The sequence below is a fragment of the Lactuca virosa genome, chromosome 8, assembly GCF_052849685.1.
Source record: "Lactuca virosa cultivar CGN04683 chromosome 8, Lactuca_virosa_CGN04683_v6, whole genome shotgun sequence".
NCBI lineage: Eukaryota > Viridiplantae > Streptophyta > Magnoliopsida > Asterales > Asteraceae > Lactuca > Lactuca virosa.
The window spans coordinates 123695019-123717814 of NC_136433.1; the positions used below are offsets into that span (position 1 = coordinate 123695019).

Genomic DNA, 22796 nt, shown 5'->3' on the forward strand with positions numbered 1-22796 from the left:
TTAATATTTATCATAATTTCAAAATTTTTAATTATTTAAAAATTATTTTTGCATAGGATTATATTTTAAAGCTACATTTAATTAAAAAAAAAATAGAAAATAGATGCATTTTGTTTAAAGTCAAAGGGTTGCGTTAAAAATAATATAATAAATAAGCAATAAGTCAATACAAATCTATAAATGTATATATTTAATTTTATTTTTTAAATCGTAATTATTAAATTTTCAAAAATAAAGTAAAATCTACATCATCGGCGACCCATAAACACCGAGTAACCGACGACCCCTGCACCTCCACTGTGACTTCACCTACACATCTTTAGAATCCCAACCCCTCAAAACTAAACCAGGAATTAGGTGTTTCTGATCCTCGGAAATGGCGGATGAAGTGAAGTTGTTTGCTGCTGGAGGAAGTCCATTCGTTTGCAGAGTCCAAATCGCTTTGAATATGAAGGAAATACAATACGAAAAATTGGAAGAAGATCTTCACAACAAGAGTGCCGACCTTTTGAAGTACAATCCTATTCATAAGAAAGTACCGGTGCTGGTTCATAACGGAAACGCGATCTCGGAGTCTCTGGTGATCGTTGAGTACATTGACGATGCCTGGAAAGGGGTTCCGATTTTGCCTCAGGATCCTTATCAGAAGGCTGTTGCTCGATTTTGGGCGAAATTCATTGATGATAAGGTAATAATATAATTCTATTCTAATCTTCATTAATTGTTACTGTTTTTTTGTGTGATTATGTCATTGTTAGTGGACATGATTTGATTTCATATGAGCATTTGTTAAAGGACAGATTGAGAAATCGTAACCAATTTTCAAGTATAAGGGCACTTTTGAAGCTACAATCATCTTCTTTTGGAGTGCCAAAGCATGTACTCTGGTTACATATATCCAATATTTTGGTCCACAATGTTAATCATAACGATGATGATTGATGATGAACAGTATACATATTACACATTTTTCTCAATAAAAAACATACGAGCACATCTGTTTATTGATACTACTTGTATTTTTGGTTTGTTCAGTGCATTCTTGCACTATTCAAGGTTTTTGGCAACAATGGAGATGAGCAAGTTGTGTCAGAAGCTTGTGAGCAACTTCAAATACTAGAAAATGAACTGAAAGTCAAAGGTACAAAGTTTTTTGGAGGTGACAACATTAACTTGGTTGACATTGCTGCTGGTTTTATAGCATATTGGCTTGGAATGCTGGAAGAAGCAACCGAAATAAAGTTTGTCACGAAAGACAAATTTCCAAAAATAACCGAATGGGCAGACAATTTCATCAACTGTCAATTTGTGAAGGAGGTCTTACCTCCAAGAGTATACCCTCCAAAAGAATACCTGCTTGCATTTTTTAAGGAACAGTTTGGTAAGAAGTAATGTTATATATTTAAGGGTTGTTTGGTAGAAATTTTATCATTCAGAGATACCTCTGAATGATTCAAAGTTTTTGGGTAAAGTTGCTGAACGTAACTGCTAAATAGAAAAACCTACCGTTTTAACCTTCTAACAAAAAATTACAAAAACATTGAAATAAATCAAACTCATCGATCTTCAAACCCCAAAAAGATATAACTCAAAGTCATTGAAGTAAAATCAGCAACATCAAAATCTAACAAAATCTGATAAACCTAAGACTAGAGGGAGTGATGGTGTGTATGACGTGTAAGCATAACATGATGCTAGGGAGTGATAGTGTGTTAAACACAAGACTTTTTAGACAGAGTTTTTTCATGAAAAAACCTTAAAAATAAAAATCTCTATATTTCTCCACAATAGGTAAACTTTTTCGATATGGGTTTTATGATTTGTTTATATATATATATTTTGTTTAGTTACAATTGGTTGAAAATAAATAAGACCCGTACAATAATTAAAAAAGCTCATCACAAGAGCTTGTTAATTAACAAGTTCAATGAAAAAGCTATGGTTTCGAAAAAGTCATCCAATAGCTTTTTCAATTTTCAAGAAACTTTTTGTTAATTAACAAGTTCTTGTTAATTAAATAAGACTTTCGACCATAGCTTTTGGATGCTCTTATAAATCGTCCATCAATCAAATAAGACTTTGGACCATCCGGATAGTCTTGCTTTGTTGGAAGCTTGCTTTAATAGTTATATATGAACATAGACAAAATGTCCATAAATATACTTACGATGTATTCAACTTTAGTTTTTAACTTGGAGTGATGACTTTCAAGTTTCAACTCTGTTAGTTGTGTAATTTCCGAAGTGAAATAATTCACTTCAATTGACTACATAATTATCAAAAATATTAAGAACACACAATACATTTCAACAATACATGGGAATTCAAGCAATATTGTTTCTACTTGGGCCAAATTGAAGATGTATGCTCCCTCTCTTTGGTGTTTAACTTTAAGGATACATGTTTGTATGCTTTTGAAGATGAAGGACCAATAGCATTACAGCAACATTTGCGCTGGTGGAATTTTCGTCGCGCGGGTACCCGCGCAACTGCCCAGTTTGGGCATTTTGGTCATTTGACTTGCCATTACCTTGGGGAATCAGACCTAGCAGCCATAACTTCGATTTGACACCATTGGAGACCTGTAGGAGGCGATTTTTGAAGCTCAAGACTCATTTCTCTTCATCTTTCCAAGATTTTTGGTAGTTTCTTTATGCAATTAGACTTTTGTGAATGTTGTTCTATTGCCATGAGTGGCTAAACTCTTTATATTGGCTAACTTTGGTTAAAACCTTTGAATGTTTGTGGGTTTTTGAAGGATTCATGCTAGATTATCAATTATCTTATGTTTATGGTTCTAGATCATATTTCTTATGCTTGTTTAATGCTTTGATCATGAGCTTGGCACTTGAATGAGCTATTGTTAGTTTATTTCTTTGGTTTTGCATTGAATCATTGAATTAACTTAGAACAAGGGATTTATGATGGTAAAAATCATCTCTAGTTTATGAATCATAGCTCCTTTATGGATGTGTAAGCATTGACATCCTCTAGGAATTGGGGATTCCTTCTTTCTTAAGGCTAATTAACTTCTTGGGTTCAATTGCTTCAATTAAACCCTTGATCTTGATTAAGAAGGTGTGTTGTGGGCTTCCCCAACCTCCATACTACCTAAGAGGAATCTTGGCATATCATGCTTCATGATTGCTATAACCAATTTGGGATGAATGATAAACTTCATGTTGAATCCTAATGATAAACACACAAATGTTCATTGTGTTGAATTGCCTTGGTTAACCAATTGTTCCCAACATTTGAGCATCTCACTATCTTGCTTAATTGCAAGTTTTTAGTTATTCAAGTCTTTTAGTTTTCAAGCAATCATAACACCCCCCCCCCTTTAGTTTAATTGTAGTTAGTTAGTTTATTTACAATAGTTCTTTTAGATTGCATTGGTGATTGAATACAACCATTTCCCCGAGGATCGATACCCCTTTTTACCATTATATTACGTTTTATTTGCAAACAAAGGGTGTAATTTGCTTGGTGGACTTGACAACCCATCAAGTTTTGGCGCCGTTGCCGGGGAAATTGGTTATTATTATTTGATTGTTTATGCCTAGGTCTACAAGAACCGGTGAACTACTCTACAATCCGGAAATTGAAAAAGAAGCAAAAAGGTTGAAAAAGTTAGCCAAACAAGCAAAGCAACAACAACTAGTTCAAGCTTCTTCCTCTTCTCCATTAATCGACATAGAAGATCAAGTTCACACTTCAAGTGATATCGACACCGAGCTGAGTTCTCCAATTGTTGGTCATTCCTTTGAAGACATTCCGTTTGAAAACTACATAGCCATGAATCACACTCCACCTCACAATCCCAACCCAAACCCAAACAATCAAGATGCCAATACACCACCCCAACAACCAAGACAACAACAAGAACTTCTCATTGATATGCCACCTTGGAATCAAGCCCCTCCTCAAAACCAACCCAATTATCAACAACCACAAAACCAATAATTCCACCAAAACAACCAACCTCCAAACAATGCTTTTCAAGTTCAACAACAAGTACATTACCCAAATCAACCCAATTACCAACACCCTCCAATGTACCAAAACCCAATGTACCCCCCAACAACAACCCCCTACAACCAATATCCTAACTACCAACCTTATCCACCACCAATCTACAATCCCCAACAATACCCATACCCACCTTACCAACAACCACCCAATTACTTGCAACAATATCCCAATAACCCCAATCCACCCAACCCCCCTCAAGAGTTGACACTTCGACAAATGATGGAGACGGATGTTACTCACACACCTCTTGGTATTGTTTATCCCGCAAACCGCTGCGGGATTGAATTGAAGTCAAGTTTCATACATCAACTCACCAAGTTCCATGGTTTGGATAGAGAAGATCCTCAAAGGCATTTGAAGTCCTTTCATATGATATGTGTTAGCATGTTGCCCGAAAACGTGACATTGGATGATTTCAAGCTAACCGCCTTCCCGCTCACCTTGGAAGATAAAGCTAGAGAGTGGTTATTCAACTTACCACCGGGATCTATCCACACACGGGAAGAGTTACTCAAGGCCTTCAATAGCAAGTTCTATCCCACCTCCCGGATATCAAGTCAAAGAAGTGACATTTTGGGGATTCGTCAAGGAGAGAATGAGGCTTTTCATGATTTTTGGGAGCGATTCAACAACTTGTGTACAAGTTGTCCTCAACACAACATTCCCGAACAACTACTTCTTCAACAATTTTATGAGGGCATGAATGAAAAAGATCGAAGGATGATTGATGATTTCAAGTGGTAGTGACATCTTCAACAAGACACCTCAAGAGATAAGATCACTTTTTGGAACCATTTCTCAAAATCAAAGGAACTTTGGGACTCGAAATGAAATGAAGAGAAATTTTCCACAAGTGGTTGGTGAAGTTAGCAACACTCAACACTTGGAATCAAAGCTCTTGGATTTGACTAATGTGCTAAGTCAAATGGTGGTGGGAAGTGGTCAACAATTGATGGTATGCGGTATTTGTGCCATGACGGGGCATTATACGGATAAGTGTCCCACTCTTGGAAGTGAACCAGAAGATGTGAATGGAATGGGAGGATATCAAGGTCAACCAAGACCCACGGGATTTCAAAATAATTTCAACCCAAATTGGAGGAATAACCCAAACAATCCATACCCACCAAAGAAAAATCCACCAAACATTTTGATGAGACCCCAACATCCGCCATATCCTTCCCAAAAACCTCCATATCCACAAACTTCTTATAACCCTCCAAATTACCAACAACCTCCACAACACGGCCAATCAAGTGGTAACCATCAAATGAGCCTTCAAGAACTCGTCACTTCTCTTACTCAAAGCCAAACCCAATTTCAACAAGAGACCAAGAACACTTTCTCAAACATTCAAGCACAAATTGGAGATTTGGCCACCGTTCTCAACAAGATGGAACAAAGGGGTAAACTTCCATCTCAAACCGAGAAGAATCCCAATGTGAGTACAATAACTTTAAGAAGTGGGAAAACCCTTGGAGAAAGCAACCCCAAAAGAGTTTCAAGAGAAGAAGAAGATGAGGTTATTATTGTTGATCCTCCGAAGGTTGTAGTTCCTCCAAAGGAACCGGTTGTTCCAAACATTGATCAACCCGACTCTTCCAACAAGAACATCAAGCCATTGGTCATACCACCACCTTTCCCCTCCCGGTTGGCTTCCTCAAAGAAACAAGAGGAAGAGAAAGAAATTCTTGAGACTTTCCGCAAAGTTCAAATCAACATTTCACTATTGGATGCCATAAAGCAAATTCCGCGCTATGCCAAATTTCTTAAGGATTTGTGCACTAATAAGAGGAAGTTTAAGGCGAATGAAAAGATTCAAGTCAATGCCAATGTGTCCGCGGTTATCCAAAAGAAGCTTCCACCAAAATGCAAGGATCCGGGCATGTTTGCTATTCCTTGTACCATTGGTGACTTGCATGTTGAAAGTGCCATGTTAGATCTTGGAGCCTTAATCAATGTAATGCCATACTCGGTTTTTCAATCTCTCAATGTTGGACCTTTGGAAGAAACCGGAGTCATCATTCAATTAGCGGACAAGTCAAGTGTATTTCCAAGAGGTGTGTTGGAGGATGTACTAGTTCAAGTCAATCAACTAGTATTTCCCGCGGACTTCTATGTCATTGACCTTGAAGAGAAGACCCCTTCCAAGTCATCTATGATACTTCATGGAAGACCTTTCATGAATACCGCTCACACAATTATTGATGTCCATAATAGGAAGATCACAATGGAATTTGATGGAGAGATCATTCACTTCAACATCTTTGAAGCCATGCGATACCCTAGCAACATTTCTCCATTATATCGGGTTGATGTGATTGAACCAATCACCCAAGAATTATTCGAGTTATCACATGGGGATTTTTTGAAGATGGTGCTCAACATGAGTTTTGATGTTGAAAGTTTGAAGAAAACATTGGATATGTATACATTGGACTCCGAAGTTGAAGAAATTGTGAAGACTTTAGAACTTAACAACTCAACAAAAAAGGATGTTTCTCAAGTTGCCTTATCTCATTCTCCAAACAAGATGCCACCTTCCATAATCCACCCACCCACACTTGAATTGAAAGTCTTGCCTAGCCATTTGAAATATGCTTATCTAGGTCAAGATGAAACTCTACCAGTGATCATTTCTTCTCAATTGAAAGACTTAGAAGAAAACCAATTGATTGCAGTCTTGAAAGATCATAAAGAGGCCATGGGGTGGACAATAGCGGACATTAAGGGGATAAGCCCTAATGTATGCACTCACAAGATACTCATGGAAGATGATTGTAAGCCTAGGAGGGAAGCTCAAAGACGATTAAATCCTCCCATGATGGAAGTTGTCAAGAAGGAGATAATAAAACTCCTTGATGCGGATATGATTTACCCGATTTCCGACTCCAAGTGGGTTAGTCCGGTTCAAGTGGTTCCCAAGAAAACGGGAATCACGGTTGTTGAGAATAACAAAGGAATAATGGTACCAACTCGAGTTCAAAATGGATGGAGGGTATGCATTGATTATCGAAAGTTGAATTCAAGCACACGAAAAGATCACTTTCCTCTTCCTTTCATCGACCAAATGATCGAGAGATTGGCGGGCAAGTCACATTATTGTTGTCTCGATGGATACTCGGGTTTTCATCAAATACCCGTTGCCCCCGAAGATCAAGACAAGACGACCTTCACATGCCCTTTTGGCGCGTTTGCCTACAAGCGGATGCCCTTTGGATTATGCAATGCCCCCGCCACATTCCAAAGATGCATGGTGAGCATCTTTTCAGAGTATGTAGAAAATATAATTGAAGTGTTCATGGACGACTTCACAGTGTATGGCAATTCATTTGATGAATGCTTGGATAATCTTGAGAAGATTTTGAAAAGATGCATTGAGAAAAAGTTGGTGTTAAACTTTGAGAAGTGTCACTTTATGGTCAATCAAGGCATCATCTTGGGACACATCGTCTCCAAAAAGGGAATTGAAGTTGATAAAGCCAAAATTGATGTCATCCAAACCCTTCCTTACCCAACATGTGTAAGAGAAGTAAGATCTTTCTTGGGCCATGCGGGATTCTATAGAAGATTTATCAAAGATTTCTCGAAGATTACGCGTCCGATGTGCCTCCTTCTCCAAAAAGATGTTGATTTTGACTTCAATGTTGCATGTCAAGAAGCCTTTGACAAACTCAAGGACTTGCTCACTTCCCCTCCAATAATCCAACCTCCAAATTGGGAAATTCCTTTTGAAATAATGTGTGATGCAAGCAACTTTGCAATTGGAGCGGTCTTAGGTCAAAAGGAGGGCAAAGCATCACATGTCATCTACTATGCCTCCAAAACCTTGGATAATGCTCAAGCCAATTACTCAACCACCGAGAAGGAACTTCTAGCCATTGTATTCGCCTTGGAGAAATTCCGGCAATACCTTCTCGGGACAAAAGTGATTGTATACTCCGACCATGCCGCATTGAAGTATCTCATGACCAAGAAAGATGCCAAACCACGGTTGATTCGGTGGATTCTTCTTTTACAAGAATTCGATCTTGAGATAAAGGACAAAAGTGGTGCCAAAAATCTAGTTGCGGACCACTTAAGTCGGTTGAATATTGGTGACTCCTCATCTTCTATCCTTGATGAATTCCCGGATGAGCATCTCTTCTACATTTCAAACACCATCCCATGGTACGCGGATATTGTGAACTACTTGGTTACTAAAGAAATTCCTCACGCATTTACCAAGTACCAAAAAGCCAAGTTGAAGAGTGATTCCAAATACTACGTATGGGACGACCCTTATCTTTGGAAACATTGTCCGGATCAACTAATACGGCGGTGTGTTCATCAAAATGAGGTCGAATCAATCTTGAAGTTTTGTCATGGGTATGCATGCGGAGGACATTTTGGTCAAAACAAAACCATGCTAAAGGTCTTAGAATGTGGACTCTATTGGCCAACAATGTCAAGAGATACCTATCTATTTTGCAAAAGTTGTGATAGATGTCAAAGAACGGGAACCGTATCCACGAGGCATGAAATGATTCAAAGCCCTATCCTCATTTGCGAAATCTTTGATGTATGGGGAATCGATTTCATGGTCCCTTTCCCCGTCTCTTTCGGATACACTTATATACTCTTGGCGGTTGATTACGTATCAAAGTGGGTTGAAGCAAAGGCTACAAGGCATGATGATTCCAAAACTGTGATTGACTTCTTGAAGTCAAACATTTTTGCAAGATATGGTGTACCGGGAGCTTTGGTGAGTGATAGGGGCACTCATTTTTGCAACAAAATGATGGAAGCCATGATGAAAAGATATGGTGTCACACACAGGATATCAACCGCTTATCATCCACAAACGAACGGCCAAGCCAAAGTGTCAAATAGAGAAGTCAAGCAAATTCTTGAAAAGACGGTCAACACCACACGAAAAGATTGGAGCTTGAGGTTAGAAGATGCGTTGTGGGCGTATCGGACCGCTTACAAAACTCCAATTGGTATGTTTCCATTCCGCCTCGTCTATGGAAAGTCTTGTCATTTACCGGTGGAATTGGAACACAGGGCATATTGGGCGGTTAAAAAGTGCAATTTTAATCTTGAAGAAACCAGAAAGCATCGAAAGATGCAACTTCAAGAAATCGAGGAGTTAAGGAACGAGTCTTATGAAAATGCAAGCATCTACAAAGATAAGACAAAAGCGTTTCATGATAAACACATCACTCGTAAGCATTTTATTCCGGGCCAAAAAGTTCTTCTTTATCATTCACGCTTAAAGCTATTCCCGGGAAAGTTGCGATCTCGATGGCATGGACCTTTTATTGTTATAAAAGTGTTTGATCACGGTGCGGTTGAAATTAAGAGTTTGGAAACAAATCAAATATTCAAAGTGAATGGGCATCGCTTGAAACCATTTTATGAAGGCTTTGACACAGGAGAATTTGACAACATAACATTGGAAAATCCGAATTACGAAGGTTGACGGAAGCGGGACTAAGTCTTGGCAAAGGCGTTAAATAAATGCGTTGTAAATAAATAATCTCCGCTTGAAGTTTTGGGTGTTTCTAAGCTTGAAGTTGGTCTAAAAATAAGCATTTGGAAGTCTAGCAATGATCTTGGTGAAGTTTGAAAAAATGAAAAAAAAAAAATTCGAAATTTGCACGGGTACCCGCGCAGACGTTGCGCGACCGGCCCCCAGCCGCGCAAGTTCCGAGTTCCAACCTCCACAACTTAGAATTGCATCTGATTAGTTTGTGCGGCCTAACTCCACCCTCGCAGATTCTCACGCGGCTAAGAAGAAACCTCCTATTTCCTTTGCGCGACCCCCCCCCCCCCTTATAACTCCCACCCGGTAGGCCGCTCCATGCCCGCCCCACACCCGGACCCGACCCGTTCCTCCTTAACCCACCCTTATACCCCCTTAACCCGGCGGACTACCCTATCCCCCTTGTGCCTCCCGTCAACGAACACCCCCCCTTGTGCCTCCCGTCTTCAAACGCCGGTCGACGACGCAGTGCTCCTGCCACCTCCGAACGTCGCTGCCGCCGTTTCCACAGTCCACCACCGGCTAGCGCTTCCCTCCAGCAGCGTCACGCTCCAGCTGGCACCCCGATTTCGCACCCATTCCTCGCCGGAAAAGCGCGCCCGCGCCTGCCGCCTTCCAGCTCGCTTCTTCCGCCGGTGCTCCACCACCACCTTATTCCCCACTCGATTCCGACCACACCCCTACCAATCTTCACCGGTAAAAACCCCCTGCCACCGCTATTCTCGTGCTCACCGGAAACCAAACAAATCCCGATTCCGACGCCAAATCTCCGACAAATTCACAATTTCTTGGGGCATTATTCACCAAACACTCTCCCTCACGCCGATCTACTGTTAATTCAGGAAAATCTCCTCGCCGGAAACCCTAGCTCCGCCGCCGGCTGCCGTCTGTCGCCGCCGCCGGCCGCCGCCACTAGTTTTGACCAAAAAATTCAAAATTTATGTTTCTCACCGGAGTTTCAAAAGATTCAATCTTGCGGGTCAAATTCAAGCTTGGGGTGCGGTTTTAGCAAACTTCTTTTCGGGTTTCAACACACGAATTTGGTACATTTCTTTTAATTTTATTGCAGTCAACTTCTAATTTTAATAGGCTTGTTCTATGCATTAGATTGATTTGAATTAGCCTTAGTTTGCTTTGAATTGATTGGATTGCATTGACTTGTGCCAAATTGCAAGTTTGGAATTTTGCCCGATTTATATTTTTGCTATTTGGTTCATTTGGATTGGTGTGAGGCGAGTGTGAGGGATAATTTTGGCCAAGTTTTTGTGTTTGCTAGGTTTATTAACAAGTACAATGGCAAGGGACAAAACCATTCACGCCTCTCATGGTTCTTCCCGTGAGGCTTCATCCTCGCAATCCACAAAAAAAGCATCAACCGAGAATACCGATCGTGTGGGTAACCTTGTCCTCACGAGTGCACAAATCAAACAATTCCGGTCAAACATCCAAAAACGTCCAATTCGAGCCACCAAATTTTACCACCAAGACTCACTGACGCACCTTGGCCTTGACGATTGCCTGCAACAACTGTTCTTCAACATAGGTTGGCAAGAATTCCTCGATCTTTCCGCGCGCACTTACCAACAACCCACCCTAGAGTTCCTCTCCACTTATGCACGGGATGACGCAGCAGGGGTGCTCACATTTAAACTCCAGGGTCGACAGCACCGACTCACATACGACACCCTCAACACCATCATGGGCACATACAGTCCCTTCAACACCGACATCTATAGCCATCAGTAGACTCGATTCAAACGCGTACCTAATGTAGAGTTTTGGACTCAAATCACAAGTCTTCCAAACTTCAATCCAAGTCGACAAAAAAATTATCCATGATTCATCTTCACAAGCCCACTTCATCCAAGCCTTTATCTTTTTAAGCCCAAATCTCCTTTGGTGGATCCGCCAAGCCCAATAGCGCCTCGAGAGCCCACAAGTCCGTCTTCGCTTTAATCCATAATCGCGATAAGCTCCAAAACCCTGTAAAATACCTCATGCAACATAAAAAGCACCCGGTACGATCCATACTAAAGAAAATAAATAAAATACAATGCAATAATGATAAAAAGATCTAAAAATCTAAAATAAACTAATAAAAATAAGGAAATCAAATAAGCTATCAGCTTTCAAAAGCTATTAGTAGTGATTTTGGATCTTGAATCGAATGAGATTGTGTATGTATGAAGCTGACATGATGTATTAGTTAGTAACATCTTGTAATCGTTCATATTTCATTTATTTATTCTAAATGTAATCCCATTTATGACATTTTAGATGAGATAAATGTTAAAAACCATGAAAAATCATAAGTGCGTTGACATTTTGGAAAAGGATGAGTAAACCAAAAATGGAGCAGGATGCTTAACCGTGTAGACCGACAGATTTTCAGTGATTTCAGGTTTTTACAACATATCGAAGTAAATATCAGTTTGTCCTTAAAAAAACCTTTCAATTTTCTTTCCTCTGTTTTTTAAATCCTATATAAGGGAAGGGAATTCAATAATTTCATGGTGAAGATTTAAGAACATATTATTCAAAAAGGCAAAAAAAAGCCTATCAACAATAAAGTTATCTTAGGATTCTTAATTATGCGAAAATTTCATAAGAATTTCTTAGACAACAACGGAAGCATAAAGAAAAAAAACCACTTGTTTTACTTATTGTAAGACAAAGGGTCACTAAAAATGATCTACTATCATATAAGTATATAAGTAAAGCTAAGCTGTAAAGACTAAAGATGATCTACTATCAATCGGTTGTCCAAACAATATTGGTAAACCAAACATCTTGGAACAATCCTTTTCTCCAGACTGTACGAAATAATCTGGGAATTCTTTGCAATAACGGATGTCTCAAACCCCATCTTATTAACAAGATAATCCATCACTTTATTGATTTTCTCCTCCGATTTCATCATACACCATGGATTAGTCCTAAAAGCTAGCAAGATTTGAGCTTTAGACCAACCCCATTTCTCATAAGCCTCCATCTTTTTCTCCCATTTGGACGTACTCATGGACCTAAGTGCATGAACTGCTAGCGTGAAGGTTTTTTGCGTAGGATCGAAGCCCATCTTCACAATTTCCTCTACAATCTCTTTGAACTGCTCTGTAGTGACTAAAAGATCTCTAGGATATTTAGTTAATAGATACAATATTTTTGATCCACGCACCCCAACATCGCATAGTATTTGAATATTTAGAATCATGTTTGCTTGGAGATCGTAATTCAAGACCCATGCACACCTCCTGCTATCAAAAAGTGTTCTATCATTGGACTGAAGCAAATTTCTAAGTATATTATAGTTAGGTTCTATTTGATTCTTCAAGTTGTGGCCTAGGAAGCTGGGGCACGTGGATAATAAATTAGGAATATCGGAATCCGAAACCCCTATAGAACCTAAGAACTCAAATTTGGGCAAAAGGTTTTTTTCAGGATGACTTGAGAGGACCCTAGGGCCCATTTGCACAAATCGAGAAATTTGGGTTTCTGTAAACCCCTGATTCTTGAGAAATGATATCACGGAGTCTGCTCGATCTGGGGTTTTGAACTTTTAAGTATTTGGAAGCTGAAATCGCCTTGTCTAAAGGGAACCCACATGAGTCTATGAGGTAAGAAACTTTGAACGAGTTATCTGATTGATGCGACATGGACCTCCGGGATCTCTTCTGGACTTCTGTTGCGATGAAGTTCTGAACATCACAGAGCAAAATCGTTAGAACCACCCCATGGACTGTGCCCCGGGAGCAGGCCCCGACGATAAAGTTAGATCCGTTGGTAGAGATGAGATGGTTCCTCTTAACTGGAGAGAGCCATCTTGGTGTTGGGGATAGTGTATGGGCATGACGGGTGTAGGAGGAGTGTGGCGGCTAGGGTGGCGGTTGAGCCACCGGAGGAAGTCCCTCTCCATGGAGGAGGTACTGTTCATTTTATAGTGGACAATTAGGTCAAATGGAATTAGGTCAGGCCTTGGCCCAGCCCAATTCAGGCCCAACTAGCAAGGAGCTGGGCAAGGCCGCCCGGAGGCGCCAGACGAGGTTGGCAGGCACGCACCAGGCAAGGCTGGAGGGCACGCACCAGGAAAGGCTGGAAAGGAAGCATCATGCAGGGCTGGAAAGGAAGCATCATGCAGGGCTGTCAGGAGAGTGTCAGGCAAGGCTGGCAATGGAGCGTTAGGCAGGCCTGGCAAGAAAGCGACAGGAAAGCACCAGACAAGGCTGGCGCGCCATAGCTGTCTAGGCCATGCTAATGGACCTAATATCATCAAGTACCCCCAATCTGATGTGATTGGTATACGACCAATGACATTGGACTGGACTCGGTCATATAAACTGGGCGTCGTCAAGTCCTTTAGTCTGATGCGATTGGATTGTTGGCAATCGAATCAGACTAAACAAAGCACCAATGCATCAAAGAATAAAAAGAACAACCGAACCTCGCCCACATGAACTGGTCAGAATCAGTCTTGCATGGACCCTACGCATCTTCCAAATTCTCCTCACTTTAGAGACATAAACCACATTCTCAAACCACTTGAAGGCGAATAGATCACGTCTCGATGTGACAGCGGTGTCCAAGACAAAGGAAAGAGAGGATGCGCCCAGTTGGGGCACTTTAAATCACCAATGCAGACCCTAATGCATGAAGGAAAGACGCTTATTCACACACGATGATTTCTACATTTGTCAAACGAAAGTGTAGTAACCAAATAGGGTTTACAGCACGGCCTCCGGGCAAACATCCGGCTTCATGGGTTTTTCCCTTGTACTGTCCTTTACCTTCTACCGTCTCATCTGCATTGACTTTTCTCACCAAAATAAAAAATAAAATAAATAGGAAAAATATACTCAACCTAAATCTAAACTAACAACCTAACAACGTAACTCTTCAATCTTGAACTTCTGTTATTTGGTCTTCAGTCTCCTTGCTGCTCGATCTCCTGTCTTCTTATTTCTCTCCTCTTTTTTTTTTTTTTTTTTTTTGAGGAGAGAATGCTTGAACTTGGATTTTCTTTTTGTATTGCTCTTTTTCTTCATTTTTCTTCTTTGTTTTTGTCGTTTTTCTCTTTTGACTTTTCTTTGCTGCATTTCTTGAATCTTCTTTATTGTCTCTTTTTGTTTTTGCTTTTCCAATTTCTTCATATTTTTGTGTTTTCTTTTTGGAAGGTCTAAGTAGTTTCACCATATAACATAGGACTCCAATAGTGTGAAAAATGGAGTAATAGATAGAGGCTAACATGAACACCTAATGATCATTGATAATGTGTCAATATCTACTAAAAAAGGCGGAGAATGACTCAAAAACGGGTGTTACCGAAAAAACTTGGTCCCAAAAATGTGAATTGGTGGACCCGCCTTAAAGTTCATCAAGTACCTCAATATAAGGTGTGATAAACATAACCTATCTAACTATCTACTCTAGACCCCTAGAAAAATGATGACATATCTTAAAAAGGTAGTGATAATCTAACTAAGCAAGGCTCGGACGAGACTCGGGAGTACTAAGAGGTATTCCCCCCAAAACAAAGATGCGAGTCTTCAAAATACCTTACCGAGCTAATCTTTGCTTGCACACGTCATCCTGACCAACCACATCCCTCAGCACATAGACCCAATCAAGTTACCTGCATCTGACCCCACACAAGCGGTCTCAAAGTGGTCTGTGAGGCTCATAGCATGTCTTATTTTTCCAATACAAGGATTTACATATCAAGACCCAAGACCAATCTATGATTCAATACTTATGAATTGACGTTATGGTATCCGTAGGGATGAGAAAACAAGAGAGGAAAAAAATGCATGAAACTTAAACTAGAATGCATCTAAAAATGTATGAAATTTTGAAGAAAAAAAAAAGAAACAAAATATGTAATATTTTTGAAATTTTTATGCAATTTTATGAATGTCATAAATGACTTACTCTAAATGAAACTATATACAACCTAAATGCAAACAAAATAAAAGATAAGAATACCTCACCCCAAGCTTAAAATGAAGCATTGTCCTCAATTAGTTGTCTATGAACCTAATATCATCACTGATGTTGCTGGTGACGAAGATGATGAGCGAGGAAGCAGTCTATGAACCGATGTTCTTTTCAACACAAAAAAATTTAAGTTTTTACAAGCGAGATTCAACATTGTGGGAAGAAATCGTAAAGATGGAGGAATCGGAATTACCGACCTGTGGATTTTACGATTTAGGGTACTGACCTGTGGATTTATGAACATCTTCAGCTAGAATGAGGGTTTTCAACGCTCACAATATCCTTCCCCTATATTCCCTCCCATGACCTTCCTATTTTAATTTTCATAAATTTTAATGTGAAAATGATCTCTGAGGACAACCAATAACAATATTTTATTTTGTTCAAAATGGAAATTGTTTTTCTTTATCGAGTTTATTATACCAATAAATTTATTGGAGCGTTTTAAAAGACTAATTTTTATGTACCTTTCAATAGCTAATTTATATGTATGGTTTTGACAATTTATTTAAATGAAAGAGTATATATAAGGGTAAATAGCACAAAAAACATTAAGTTTACATCAAAATCCTAATTTGATACTGTATTTTTTTGTCTCAAATTTGACACTGTGTTTTCCAACTTTTTATGTTCTGACCACTTGACCGGTTAACCCGGTTACCTGTTGATGTGACACGATGACATGTCAGCTTTGATGACGTGACATGCTGACGTGTCAAAATTGATTTTTTTCCCCAAAAAAGACACTAAGTTTTCACTTTTTCGATTTTGACACTAAGTTTAATTTTTTATTCTTTCAATTTTGACAATTTGTTTAATGTTGACAATTTCCATTTGAAACCGTATAAATATTTCTGTAATATATTTTAAACCGTATAGATACATTTTTTTTTCATTTATAAATCATATATATATATATATATATATATAAATACAAGGTTTTTTTACATTCAAACCATAATTTTATGTATAAATATGTATTAGTTATATAAAAACTGTATTTTATATTAAATACGCAACTTTAAAATAAGTTTGGAGGTTTGGAGACATGTAGTCGATCAAGACACAGATGTCAGGTTTGCAATCTGTAAATTTTTTTACATGTTATTCAAAGTTTATGGTTAGTTTGGTTCTTATGATATAACTAATGCATATTTATGCATAACATTATGCTTTGAATGTAAAAAAAAACCTTGTATTTATACAAAAATGTGGTTTTTAAACAAAAAAATATATTTATACGGTTTAAAATGTAATAAAAGATATATTTATACGGTTTCAAATAGAAAATGGTCAAAAGATATATTTATAAGGTTTCAAATGGAAAGTGTTCCAACATTGCAAAAATTAGAAACTTAGTAACTAAATTGTAACAAAAAAACAACATAATGTCAAAATTGATTTTTTTTTGGTGAAAATATAATGTATTTTGTGCAATTTATCCTATATGTTTTTGTATGTAGTTAAAGTGTTGTTAAACTATGATATTAGTTTGTGGTTTTGTAATGGGATCTAATGGTTTATACTTCAAAATCATTTACGACCCCTTCAATCTCAAATTTTGGATTAGACCTTAAAATCTCATAACCACAACTCCTTATGAATTTATAGTCCTTCCAGGCTCATTTAAAGCATATTTCTTTGCATTTATACTGTCCAACACTAACCTTAATGGTGTATCTCTTCAAAACTTTGGATAGTATTTTCTTGTAACTTACTTAATTTGTCATTTTTTAGAACACTTAAACTAACAATCTACTTTTTGTCATTTTTTACGACACTTAACTATGATACGGATGATGAAATGCAAGGGGCTTAGAACGTATACCAAAGGGGTTGGGTGATTGAAGATAGAGATGACAACTTTTCCTATGAAAGATTCAACTATACTTAAGGTTTTATAATCTTAGTCTGAACTAGGAATGCGATGCTACTTGGAACTCTTATATATATGCCAAATGGCTTCTAACCCATCGGTATCCGGTGTTGCCCTCCCTCCTTGAGGTTGAGGGTTCAAGTCCCGTCGTGGACATAGGTGGATTTAAGGTGTAGTTTAGGAGTAGGTTAGATTTGTCGTTTCAAAAAAAAAAGAATAGAAAAATACTATTAAGTTATTCAATGACCCAAAGGCGGAATTAGGAACCATTTGATACAAACTTATCCATTGAAAAGAAGAAGAGAATCAAAAGAATACAGTCTATTCATTATCTATATTATCTAAATCATGCACATGGATAATGGTAGTATCCAACTACTGAAGCTTCTGTATGTTATGTTGGAACATATTACCATCTTCAATTACAATGATCCAACTAACTTTTCCTGATATAACTTCAAAACACCTGGAGCTTCTTTCTCGTATCTTTCCAATCTCTTGATGAATATATTATCCGAACACTGCAACCACCAACTGAAACCACAAATTTTTTTATCTTTCAACAATCCATTGTCCAAACAATATTGATAAACCATACTTCTTGGAATAATCCTTTTCTCCATACTCAATGAAAAGATTGCAAAGTTCTTTGAGACAATGGATGTCTCAAACCCCATCTTATTAACAAGAAACTCCATCACTTTATCAATTTTCTCCTCTGATATCATCATACACCATGGATTAATCCTAAAAGCTAGCAAGATCTGGGCTTTAGACCAACCCCATTTCTCATAAGTCTCCATCTTTTTTTCCCAAGTGGACTTGCTCATTGACCTAAGTGCGTGAACTGCTAACACAAAAGTTATTTTCAAAGGATCAAAACTCCTCTCCACTACTTCCTCCACAGCCTTTTTGAACTGGTCTGTAGGAGCTAAAAAATCTCTAGGCTGGTGAGTTAACAGATACAACATCTTTGATCCAGGTACACCAACATCAAGCAGTATTTGCATATTTGCAAACATATTGGCATGGAAATTCAAATCCAAAACCCAGGCACACCTCCTGATTGCAATAACTGTTCTATTGTTGGATTGAAGCAAATCTCTAAGTATATTATAGGTAGGTTTTATATGATTCTTCAAGCTTCTACCTAGTAAGTTGGGTCTTCCAGCAAATAACTTAAAAATATCAGAATGCGAAAGACCTATAGAGCCTAAGAACTCAAATTTCGGCAAAAGGTTTTTTTCGGGATGATAATGGAGAGCCGTAGGGAACTTTCGAACCAAATTAGAGATTTGGGTTTCTGTGAACCCTTGATTCTTGAAAAATGCTATCACAGAGTCTGCTCTATCTGGGGTTTTGAACTTCAAGAATTTGGAAGCTGAAATCGCCTTGTCGGGAGGGAATCCGCATGAGTCAATCAGGTAAGAAACTGTGAATGAGTTATCTGATGCAGCTGTTGACGAACATAATGAGCGAGGAAACAGTATATGAACCGACGTTGCTTTGAACGCAGAAAAGGACAACTTTCTGCTGACGAGATTGAACATTGCGAGTAGAAATCGTAATGATGGAGGAATCACTAACCTGTGGATTTAGGTTACTTGTATGCGATTGTAGCTTGTGGAGATTGTTCTTCTCTAAACAGTTTCCAGTTGAAGAACCCTAAAACACAACCCCTGATTATTAACAACTTTGCTTGTCAAAAAAAAAAGGATTTAGAAGGTGTTTATGAAATTGATGAAAGACTTATGAAGATTTTATTTTTTAGGCATATTTTATCGAAGAACTAATTTTCATTTAATATACTTTCATACTTAGCGCCTGTTTGTGTTTACTCGGTTAGACGAAATGTAATTGATAATAGCTTTCTCAATCAGAAACGTCTAACCCATATAATTTCTCGGTAGACTTTAAGATGTTGCTTACTGAAAAAAAAATGACTTTCATACCCTCTCTTTTCTTTCTTCCCATCGTGACCTAAAAGAGATACAACAAAGAAATTGGCCGCCATCAACAACTCCCTCCATCGTCGTCGTCCCTCCCTCAGTCCGACTACCGACCAAAATTATCTTCCCTCCGTTTGAGCTCTGGCGAGAAAGATGTCAAAACAAGTACTTCGTCCTAGGGATGGAAAATTCACCCGACCCGGTGGGGAACCCGGTTGACCCGCCCCAATCGGGGACGGGTATTCCCCGCCAAAATAGGTACCGGGTACGGGGCCGGGGATCCCCATTATGCTAAAACCGGGGATGAGGATGGGGACGGGGCCGAGTATAACAATCCCCAACCCGCCCCACCCCCGCTTTTATATATATATATATATATATATATATATATATATCATTTATTGAATTTGAATTAAGTCCACTAAAATGAATTGATCTCTATTAGACCATCAGAGATAGAGTCCGTATATCAAATTATGTTCTCAATTCCAAGAGTTCGTTAATCGTCACTTCGTTCGACGATCTGTATACCAAATCGTCACTTTTCGTTTTGATGTTTGTTAAACTTTATGATTGATGTAAACATAATCTGATTATGGCATCTGGTTTTGATCGCTTATTAAAATTGGTTTTTTTTAGTAAGTTGAGTTTATTATGTTGATAGATTGAGGATGGGTTGGGGATGGACCGGGGATAGACCGGGGTTGGGCTGGGGAATAGCCCAAAATACAAAGGGGAGGGGATTTGATTCCCCGCATCCGCCGGGGATGGGGATGGGGATGGGGACGAGGTTAGACACTCGGGGATGGGGACAGAGATGGTCAACCCCGCCCCCAAACCCGCCCCATTTCCATCTCTACTTCGTCCTCGTTTTTTTCTGTGAAATCAGAAAATTGTTCTTCCTTCTCCTTTGTATATGATTTGTGAAATCAGAAACTGGTTTTGAAATCAAAAATTGTTCTTGGTCTAATGTTATGAAATATGAAATTGAAATTCGTCTTGCTCTAATGTTATGAAATCTGAAATTATTTGTTTAAATGCTATGAAATTAGAATCATTCTTTGCTCTAATTTATGAAATTTGAAAATTGGTTGTGTATAAGCTATGAAATCAGAAATCAGAATTTGTTTCTTGTTTTTAAGTTATGAAATCTGAAAGTTTTGATGGCAATGTTGGTTTGGAACAAAATATGAAATCTTTTTTTTTTTTTTTTTTGTATAAGCTATGTTGGCAATGTTGTGAATTTTTTTTTTGTTTATAAGCTATGAAATCTGAAATCTTTTTTTATGTATAAGCTATGTTGGCAATGTTGTGATTTTTTTTGTTTGTTTATAAGCTATGAAATCTGAAATCGTTTTTTTTTTTTTTTTGTGTATAAGCTATGTTGGCAATGCTGTGATTTTTTTTGTTTGTTTATAAGCTATGAAATTTGAAATCTTTTTTTGTGTATAAGCTATGTTGGCAATGTTGACCTTAATTGTTCTATTATTATTTAGGATGATGTTGATTTCATTGGTAGAAAATTGTTTTAATGTTAAATTTGTTCTTGATCTTGATAAAAGTCATGATAAATTACTTTAATTAAATATTAATGTTTTAGGATGTTGGTTTGGAACGAAAGTGAGGACAAAACTTTTCTTGATGCATGTATCCATGAACTAACCACTAATGGTCGTGAGGGTTCTGGGCTTAAGGCTAGTTTATGGAAGACAGTACGCGAAAAATTTATAAACGGACACGGTAAAGAGGTTGATCAGAAACAAATGAGAAGCCACTTTGACTACTACAAATCAAAGTATGTTGCTTGGGTGAAACTGAAAAACAAAACCGGCAATATATATGATCTTATAAAAAATAAATTTAATCTGACCGATGATCAATGGAAGAAAGAGGGGAAGGTAATATTTTTATAACAAATACTATTATGATTATTTTTATAAAAAATACTAATATTTATAAAAAAAATGTAAACAGTTGAATAAGTTCGTGTTGTCATTGAAAACTAAACCCCTGATGTTTCCTGATCTTTGCACCCAACTATTTGAAGGGTCGACCTCAACCGACTTTCAAAGTTGGGTGACATCTTCTACACTCCCTCGTCCCGTAGAAGAGTTTAGTGTCAATGATTTTGATGATGATGTTCCAATGGAAACCTCAACACAACACGTAGGTGCAAGTGAAGAATCTTCGGGGCATTCAAAAAATACGGAAGTTGGTAGAAACAAAAGAGTTGGTGGAAAAAAAAAAAGATGCAAGGGCATTAGAAGTTGAAGAGGAGATTGTCAAGCTTGCAAGGTCGTTAGTGGAAAAAATGAAAGAATTGAAAAAAGTGAAGATTTCATCATGAACGTTTTCGCGCGGTTAAGGGAAGATTTCATCACTCCACACAAACGATTCATCAATGTTTTCACGAGGTCCTAACTGCAATGATGTGTTTTGCAAAAGAAATTATAGTACCAACAACTCCTAATCCAACAAGACATAACTCGGAACGACATACACAGTTACAAAATATTTTTTCCGGAGCAATAGGGGCATTAGATGGAACTCTTGTACATGCGGTTGTACGCGTTGATCAACAAACTCGTTATAGGGGAAGAGGAAAAGGAGAATGTTTTCAAAATGTAATAGGAATTTGTGATTTTGATATGATATTCACCTTTGTTTGAGCTGGATGTGAGGGTATAGCACATGATTCCAAGAGTTTTGAAAGAAGTTGCATTCAATTCGAGTTCTGGATTTCCATTTCTTCCACCAGGTTTGTAATCTTTATATAACTTTTCTTATCTATCTTCTTTATATAATATGTGTCACACTCATTTGCAGATAAATATTACCTTTGTGATGCCGCATATACAAACACTCGTGGGTTTATGGCTCCATACCGCAATACTAGGTATTGGTTAGCCGATTTTCGAACAGGCAGACCTTTAACTAAAGAAGAACGGTTCAATTATGCTCATGCACAACTTAGAAACGTTATTGAGCTTGCTTATGGTGTATTGAAGGCGAGATTCCCAATCTTAAAACAAATGGATCATTATCCTTTTACAGTGCAAAGAGACATAGTCATTGCTTGTGTCGCGATCCGTAATTTTATAAGAAAATACAATATAGAAGATGAATTGTTTACAAATTTTGAGGACACTATGGTTACTCCTGACGTCCAAGGTGGGGGAATTGATAGAGAAAACATACAAGACATAGAATGGGGTCCAGAAGCCGTTCAATATATGCGTGTTTTGCGTGATCAGATTGCAAATCAACTACTTTCACCTACGTTACATTAAATTATTTGGTTATTTTAAATTTCATTATGTTTTTATTTGGATATTAAATGATTTATGTTTAATTTACATTTTGTATGACAATTTTTATTTGGATTTTTAAATGACTTGTGTGTAATTTATATTTTGTATGACAA

The 22796-nt window shown here is 38.0% G+C and overlaps 4 protein-coding genes across 5 annotated transcripts; 2 read left to right on the plus strand and 2 right to left on the minus strand.

Annotated features, from left to right (window-relative positions):
• Positions 1-235: 235 nt before the first annotated feature.
• LOC145133685 (putative glutathione S-transferase) lies at positions 236-2800 on the plus strand. Of its 2 annotated transcripts, XM_079068625.1 has the most exons (4): positions 236-688; positions 1036-1141; positions 1202-1381; positions 2421-2800. In XM_079068625.1, exons 1-4 carry the CDS (start codon positions 377-379, stop codon positions 2567-2569), a joined length of 747 nt encoding a protein of 248 aa, XP_078924751.1. In that variant the 5' UTR covers positions 236-376; the 3' UTR covers positions 2570-2800. The 2 variants fall into 2 exon arrangements, with proteins under 2 accessions (XP_078924751.1, XP_078924749.1); XM_079068623.1 differs by having other exon boundaries at positions 237-688; positions 1036-1381.
• A 9493-nt stretch (positions 2801-12293) lies between these two features.
• Positions 12294-14746, minus strand: LOC145130803 (transcription termination factor MTERF15, mitochondrial-like). The gene is made up of 2 exons (XM_079065566.1): positions 14564-14746; positions 12294-13112 (listed from the first exon to the last, which is right to left on the minus strand). The coding sequence occupies exons 1-2, from the start codon at positions 14744-14746 to the stop codon at positions 12294-12296; spliced, it is 1002 nt and encodes a 333-aa protein (XP_078921692.1).
• A 2933-nt stretch (positions 14747-17679) lies between these two features.
• Positions 17680-19177, minus strand: LOC145129137 (transcription termination factor MTERF15, mitochondrial-like). Its single transcript, XM_079063873.1, has one exon. It carries the CDS (start codon positions 18971-18973, stop codon positions 17846-17848), a length of 1128 nt encoding a protein of 375 aa, XP_078919999.1. The 5' UTR covers positions 18974-19177; the 3' UTR covers positions 17680-17845.
• Positions 19178-22063: 2886 nt separating this feature from the next.
• Positions 22064-22662, plus strand: LOC145130804 (uncharacterized). The gene is made up of 2 exons (XM_079065567.1): positions 22064-22130; positions 22199-22662. The coding sequence occupies exons 1-2, from the start codon at positions 22064-22066 to the stop codon at positions 22660-22662; spliced, it is 531 nt and encodes a 176-aa protein (XP_078921693.1).
• The last annotated feature ends 134 nt before the right edge of the window (positions 22663-22796 follow it).